This window comes from Sinocyclocheilus rhinocerous, unplaced genomic scaffold (genome assembly GCF_001515625.1).
Source record: "Sinocyclocheilus rhinocerous isolate Xijiao unplaced genomic scaffold, SAMN03320098_v1.1 scaffold314, whole genome shotgun sequence".
Lineage (NCBI taxonomy): Eukaryota > Metazoa > Chordata > Actinopteri > Cypriniformes > Cyprinidae > Sinocyclocheilus > Sinocyclocheilus rhinocerous.
In genome coordinates, this window is record NW_015630021.1 from 1,561,139 (window position 1) to 1,568,927 (window position 7,789).

The 7,789-nt window shown below is 35.4% G+C and overlaps 2 protein-coding genes across 2 annotated transcripts in view; both read right to left on the bottom strand.

Moving 5' to 3' along the window:
• Positions 1–436, bottom strand: part of LOC107739597 (rho guanine nucleotide exchange factor 2-like) — a 52,752-nt gene extending 52,316 nt beyond the window's left edge. Inside the window, exon 1 of the mRNA XM_016551759.1 lies at positions 264–436. The gene's annotated coding sequence lies outside the window, so the exon portion shown is untranslated. The remainder of the gene's footprint in view (positions 1–263) is intronic.
• Positions 437–2,935: 2,499 nt separating this feature from the next.
• The window catches only part of LOC107739598 (death-associated protein kinase 2-like), a 15,942-nt gene continuing 11,088 nt past the window's right edge, over positions 2,936–7,789 (bottom strand). The window contains exons 4-10 of the mRNA XM_016551760.1: positions 6,358–6,432; positions 5,703–5,729; positions 5,030–5,182; positions 4,866–4,911; positions 4,668–4,757; positions 3,621–3,707; positions 2,936–3,469 (exon numbers count right to left, since the gene is read on the bottom strand). Of these exons, the coding sequence (XP_016407246.1) occupies positions 3,389–3,469; positions 3,621–3,707; positions 4,668–4,757; positions 4,866–4,911; positions 5,030–5,182; positions 5,703–5,729; positions 6,358–6,432 (559 nt within the window). The 3' untranslated portion in view covers positions 2,936–3,388. The remainder of the gene's footprint in view (positions 3,470–3,620; positions 3,708–4,667; positions 4,758–4,865; positions 4,912–5,029; positions 5,183–5,702; positions 5,730–6,357; positions 6,433–7,789) is intronic.

Sequence of the window (7,789 nt, forward strand, 5' to 3'; positions counted from 1 at the left end):
AAGGATGATGAAACATTTTAACATTTTGATTCTTTGGATGATTCTTTGAACTGACCAAAAAAAAAAAAAAAAGTATAATGCAGGAAATGGCACATTTTCGTTAACGTTTATTGATCTTACAAAATAAATGAACAAGTAATGGCACTTGTTAAAAGATTTAAGAGGTGCTACTCTTTCTTTTTCATTTTTTTTCATGTCCCAGACAGTCTCAATGGGTGTTCCCACTTGATGAAAACAGGTCGTAATAACTTTTAGTAACTTACCTGTCCGCTGTGATGTAATGTTTATATTCTATCCTAACGTCGTTCTGTCAGTTTCATCCAGACACAGACGCTCCTCGAGGTTTACTTTCTCCTCAAAAATCTTCTTTATGTGTTCATGTCATCTAAGCGGCGTAGACCAGATGGTTTCCGAGGCGTTTTCAGTCAAGACATTCCCGGACACACTCCGGTAAAGTAGCCTACATCATCTTCGTCTCGTTCGCAGGGAGCTGCGCTCGCTCTCGCGGCCACGCCCACATCCGTGACGACACCACAGCGTAGACCAGATGGTTTCCGAGGCGTTTTCAGTCAAGACATTCCCGGACACACTCCGGTAAAGTACATCATCTTCGTCTCGTTCGCAGGGAGCTGCGCTCGCTCTCGCGGCCACGCCCACATCCGTGACGACACCACAGGTCTAAGACTGCATTTATGGCCATATAATTTAGACAACACACTTCACGTGTGTGTGTGTTTAAGACAGTAAAGGAAAATTAGTTTTTGCCAACGTGGTCAAGGGATTATTAGTAAAGACTAGCTATCTAATAATCGGTCAGTAATTGAGTAGTTTATGTCAGGGTTCCTACACTGTTTGACCAACTAGCCTAATTTTCATGACTTTTCCTAATAATCGGTCAGTAATTGAGTACAGCTTATGTCAGGGTTCCTACACTGTTTGACCAACTAGCCTAATTTTCATGACTTTTTCAAACATTTGTGGTGCGAGATAATTTTCCTGCCCTGGAAATCCCACTTTTGAAATTCCCTGATATTTCCAGGCTTTTCATGATGATTGGAAACCCAATATGTGTTAAAACTCGATCAGACAACATTAAAGGACCAACTGCTTTTAATTTACACTAAGCAGTATCAAACACACCAAGGACACACTTTAAAACTAACAAACAGTATAGGAAAAACCACATGCGCCAAATTGCTTAATTTTTTCATAGCTAAGACAATAGTATCAAATTATATATAAAAAAACAAACACACCAAATCATTATTCACAAATACAGAAGCAAATGAGACAAATACTGCATAAGAAAAGTTGATACATAGAAGGCAACGACGCATTCAGAAGAAAAATCACTCACTAATCTGGCATGCTCCATTTAAAAATATAAATAAACATAATAAAAAATGGTACTAATACAAACAGTGGTCTGATGTTATATAATATTACAGGAATTACATCCCTCGGGCAAACGTTACATAACAGAATACAAAGTAACATTCTTGCAAGTCAGGTATAGTATACAAAATATATCAGGACAACAATATATAATATTAAGTTGTGCGATATTCACATAACAAGTTCTATAGGCAAGAGTGTAAGAGGGTAAAATCTTGCTATGTCTGGATAATGGAAGACTTCTCAAACTAAACAGTGATTTTAAATCTACAAGGAAGACCAGTATTCTTTGAAAAAGACTAATTTTACTTAATATAGTTTCTTGAGACTCTGACATTAAAGGCAACAATTAGTGTCTAGAATAATTCAAGCAGCATTTCATAAAGCTCAACACTGCATGACACCATTCAAATACATTTAAAGTGGCTCTTCACATGAAATCTCTGTTGATCAAACTCGATGAGGGAAGTCAATAAGTTGTAAAACTGTTAACTGCTTTACATGTCCAACACAATTTATGACAGCTGTATTTATCTGTTCATGTCATAAATGAATACCATCGTTGCTCAGAGATGACTGTACTGAAGATGCCTACTAGAACTACTATTCAGCCATACAGAAAAAAAGGCAACTGGTTGAATCTCACTATTATATCAATAAAGGGAATACGGTTTGGCCTCTGGTAGTCTAATTCAGGACAGAACATTTAGATCAGGTTTTTGAGAAGGTATGTATTTTAAGGCACTCAGCCCAAAAGTCCTCCCCTATAATTTGGTTTGCTTGTTTTTCTCTAAGTACATTAAACTATGACCCCGTTTACACCTGGTTTTAAGATCAGTCTAAGCTGATTCAATCACATGTTGTCAGTACTAAATGAGGTTCAGAATGTTTCATGATCGGTTTACTCAAACCACATTCAGAGGTAGTCAGAAATGCATGTGACCATGTTGCATTTGTAGTGTAAACGTAAAAAAGACCGCCTACTCAGTATATTTCTAAACGATCTGCATTTTTTTGTGCTTTTTAACATTATTCATTTTAAATTTGAAAATTTTTAACCGACAAAGTGATGTATATTGTCAGAGACCTTCCTTTGAACTGCTATTGCAAGCTGCTAAAATGTATTTGAGCTAGATGTTAGTACCAGGTATAAATGGGGCTTTAATATATTAGCATATAGGCTATTAAACAGTACCGTTCAAAAAGTTTAGGGTCGGTAATCTCCCTAATCTTTCAGCATCCCCTCCTCCAGTCTTCAGTGTCACATGATCCTTCAGAAATCATTCTAATATGATGATTTGCTGCTCAGCAAACATCAATATCAACACTGAAAACAGTTATGTGCTATTTTTGTAGAAAGCATAATGCATTTTTTGGGACTCTTTGATAAAAAGAAAGTTAAAAAGAACAGCATTTATGTGAAATATATATATATTTTTTTGTAACAATATAAATATCTTTAATGTCACTTTTGATCAATGTAATGCATCCTTGCTGAATAAAAAGTATTCCTTTCTTTGAATGAAAAAACATCCCCAAACGTTTGAACAGTAGTGTATATAGCATGTATATGTCCCACTGAAATAAATCTGAAAATAAAAACCCTCTTAGTTTAAGGAAAACTTAACATTGTAGGTACATCCTTCAAGACACCTGACCCTCCTGTCAACAGCACTTCAGGTAGAAGCATCACACTCACTCTGTCAGAGGTAGAAATCTATGGACATGCTTGCATATTAGCATAGAAAACCACAATGATCTCATGGCCCCATCCTTCTTTCAGATGTCGTCATTCACTGTAACTGGATATGCAGCTGGTGGTTGGGCAATTGCATGCACTGAGGTTCAAAGTCTTTGGATGGGTGAAGAGATCCTGTTGATTGCGGCCTGTGTCTCCTCCTGTTGGCAGTACAAAGTACTGTAGGTCGAATGAGTGCTGCCGCCTCGTTATAGGGAGATGCTTGAGATTTTTGACTCCCTCTACCTGTGAGATTTATGAACTGCTACTAAGACGCCTGCGTAAGAGAGAGGCAGGTTTTGTGCCTGTGTCCTCCTGATCGCTCTCACAGTCTCTCTGATTGAAAAAAAACAGAACAAGTAAACAAGCATTGCATTATTTATAACAATTAAGCACATTTACCCTGTACTTCTCATTACAGTAATGAGAAAGAATCTTTGCAACAATTAACAAGCTTTTAAAATTGTATTTTTCATGAGATTCTTACCAGTTCTTGTTGCTCCGGACCGCGGGCCTTACACAGTAATTGCAGTCGACAAAACCGATTACATGCTGAAACCATGTTAAAGGACATCTGTGTGGTGAGAAAATCAACTAGTTAGTTCATTTTTAATAAATATTACAGCCTACCTGTAGTGTTGGGCGGTATGACCAAACATTTATATCACGGTATTTTTCAATATTATACCGGTTTTCACGGTACATGACGGTATTTTTTTTTCATGCATGACCGGGTGTTAACCATATTTTCGGTTGTTTTGGCTATATTATTTTTTTGTCTCAAGCAGCGCACTGCCTGCGTCTGAGTAACAAACTAAAAACAACAACAAACAAAAAAATACAGCGGTATTGCGGTATTTTAAAAATTAATATCATAACAAAAATAAACACCGGTATTCGGTATGAACCGGTATATCGCCCAGCACTACCTACCTGTACAAAATATTTGTCACAATCCAGACAGAAAGAGAGCAACAAAAAGGCATCATGACAGAGTAACACAATGACTGAACAGCAGGTGTCTCTCTTTACTCCTAGGTCTGTTAGTTTAGAGAAGTGAGTCATCTGAGTCAGCTAAGGTAGTGTTAGCAACCGGTTCAGACACTTAAAGGAACAGTTTAGTCATTTCTGGTGCTTTTTGTAGAGTCCCTGGTCACTCACAACTAAAATCTATGTGAACTATCCTTTTAAGAGACATGCTACCACTGACATCACAGCGAATAAAAAGCATGCATCATCACATTATATAAAAACAGATGCCGATTAAATGTAAAAAGGCACTGAATGCAGAAATTGATATGACTGATATGGCTGATATGACAAATAAAAGCAAAACTAGATGTTAATTAATACTACAGGAGGGACAGAGAATGACTGAGGGAGACAAAAAGACATGAAAGACAAAGCATGCAATGAGACACAGGTTGTGACAGAAAAAGTTGGTCTGTGGGTAACGACAGTCTACACACTCCAGCCAATAGCGAGTTTCTCTGACCATGTTAACAAAACCCACAGCAGTGACACGAATACCAACCTTCCATTTCCTCCTCGCATTGAACTTCTTAAAGTTCTTCATGTTGATGGAGGAGCGGTTCCTCTTTGCTATTTGAGTTCTATTGAGAGGCTGAAATAGAAATGGATGCGGAAAACAGTTACTGAAATGATCCTGACGAGAAGGTAAAATGAATCAGAAAATATAATATGAGGAAACGGGTGAGTTTATGCATCTCACCTTAATCCAGGGATGAATGAGACACTCTTCTGCTGTCATCCTTTCACTAAATACAAATGCACAAAAGTAGAATAAAAACATTTAACCCCTAAAAATATTCAGATTAGACCGTTAAAGATTAAACTATTCAATTATTCTAATATAATCAATACGATTCTTGTTACCTCTGGTCTTTAACTAGCAGTTTCTGGATGAAGTCTTTGGCCATGTTGCTGGTTTGGCTGAAGTAGTGAGGCTCAAACTCGTACTTCATTGCCACAATGTTCCTCAGCGTCTCTTCGTCCGTCTCACCTTGGAACGGTGACAGGCCGCTCAAACTGATGGCATAAATATACATGAATAACAAATGTTTTGTTGCCTAGAGAACCTAGAGAAGGAGTAAACACTGCAGATGTAAGTCTTTAGTAAAAATTGATTATGGCAAGCATAGTTTCCATCAAAATACAACAGTTTCTACAGGTATTATTCCTGCAATATCTCTCCCCATAACCTGGGATAATAGAAAATATGTTAACATTTAAAAAATATGCACACCACCATGAAGATCAACTGCTTTATCCCTGCATAAAGATAAAGGCTATTACTAGTCAGTCTGTTGGTTATCTGCTCTTTGTCTGGTGTACTTCATTTCTAACATGACTGATCTCAAGCCATGGGACCTGACCTATAAACTTCAAAAAGCACATTGCTTGTCAAAGGGAGGCTTTATTTCGGAGATAATTTATGTCCCAGTTAAAATCTGAATATTTGGAACAGCACTTTGGTTTGCAGACTGATTCTTAAAGGATTTGACTTTCAGGAGTGTTATAGTATGATTAACAATGGAAGATTACTTACAAAATGTAGGTAATGACACCAATGCTCCTGAAAAACATCACAAGAACATGATTAATCATCATTAATTGAATCTTAAAACCAGTGTATAGAATTCTAAGCTATTTAACATGCAATTTTTTTTAAATCATATAATTCTAAAATATCATTCCTAAGGTCTACATTTTGATATAGAAATTCACCTGTATTTATTTAATATATTCTTTTATCCAAAGTGACTCACTTAAATGTTCACATTTTATCAGTGTTCTCTGAAAATCAAACCCATGACCTCGGCTTTGTTTGTGCCATGCTGTACCAGCTGGGCTTCAGGAACGAATGAGATGTAAACCAAACAAGTGTTATGCTAACATTATGCTAACTAGACATGAGTTGCTGTCTTTGGCGCAGCAGATGATAGCTACAGAGTTTTGTCAAAAGCCAAAATAGTTTGCCTTCCTACAATGTTTCGCACATGACATCCATTTTCAGATGCATATTATGAAGTACAAATTCATATACATGCTGAGACAAATGCACTTTAATGAGCACCTGGGGATGTCAGAGGATGACAAATCAAGTCTGAGCATGCCCGAAAACTCCCTTAAGCACTCTAACACTATATATTTCCATGTTTGTATGAGTGTTTGTGTTGCTAATTTAATCAGGTAAGACTTACCACATATCTGCTGCTGTACCGAGAGGCTCGTAGTTGATAATCTCAGGGGCTGAAACAGATGGAGAGAAACAAAGGCTTAAGGCAAGTAAAAATAAAAATCTTCTGTTGGCTCTCATAAATTCTTCAGCATTTTTCTCAGCAATTTTATTGCATTAATCAAACGTTTCAAAGAGCTTTGGCCGGACAGAAGCAGACATATTTGTGAAGTCAAACTTACAAAATGACACCATTAAGTGCATTCTTTGAGACCAGCAGCACATGTTCACGTCCTCACATGAACCACAGTAGATTGTGCTCTGTTCCCCACTGAGTTTCATACGAACAAAGCTTCACTTTAATTTGATACAAATGCAGCAGGATTTTGTTGTTATTGATGGTTTAAAGTAGCTGACTAGCAAACAAACTAGGCATGAAGGCATCTCCTGTTAATCTCTAGTTGTTTTGTGACTGAAAACCACTCATAGGAATAGTTTAACCAAAAGAAAAATATATATATATAAAAAAGCTTTCATCACTTATTCACCCACATGACTTTTGAACACAAAATGCTTGGTACAATATGAGAGTGAGTAAATGTGGAAATTGTATTTTTTCTTTAAAGTGGACAAACCTGTTCAAATGAAAATGCATTTTAAATAACAAAGTGGTGGTGATAGTTTAATTGCTGAGGATTTCGGCAGCTAAAACAGGTTCAGCCATAAGTAGGCCTGACTCAGGAACTGGTGTGTCACTGACATCACAATTCAGCCTATCACCAGATGTGCTTAGAAAAACACTTAACCTCTAGTTCTTCACAAAGGATGTCCTCATGATAAGTAAAGTGCTAGTCACTTTGAACAAAGGAGTCTGCTAAATATCAAGTAGCATACTACTTCTGCCTAGTCTCATGTAGAAGTAATACTTGGTTTGTCCAGTACCAATATTTACAGTTTTCTATACACATTTACATTTATTCAGTATTTATAGGAAATATATATATATTTTTTTTTTAAATATGTAGACTATTTATCTCACAACAACTAGTAAAATTATTATTTCATATTAAAATGATTATCATTTACTATTATATTATTAAACTATTTATTTATTTTATTGATCTAATACATTATTTATAATTTATAATTTAATATTCATATTATGCATATTTTAAAAAATTAAAAAAATTATATTTACATCTCACAAAAACTAGTAAAACGAATATTATTGTTATTATTATTTAATATTTTTAATTACATTCATTTATTTTATTTATTTAATACATTAGTTATAGTTTATAATTCATATTTATTTATTTATATTATGTATATTTTTACTGTTCAAATGATTCGACTATTTATTATTGTTTCAAAAGTAACTATTTTTATATTATATTATTTTTATATTAATTTAAACAATTATTATCAAACAATTATATTCATTTAGTAACATAAAT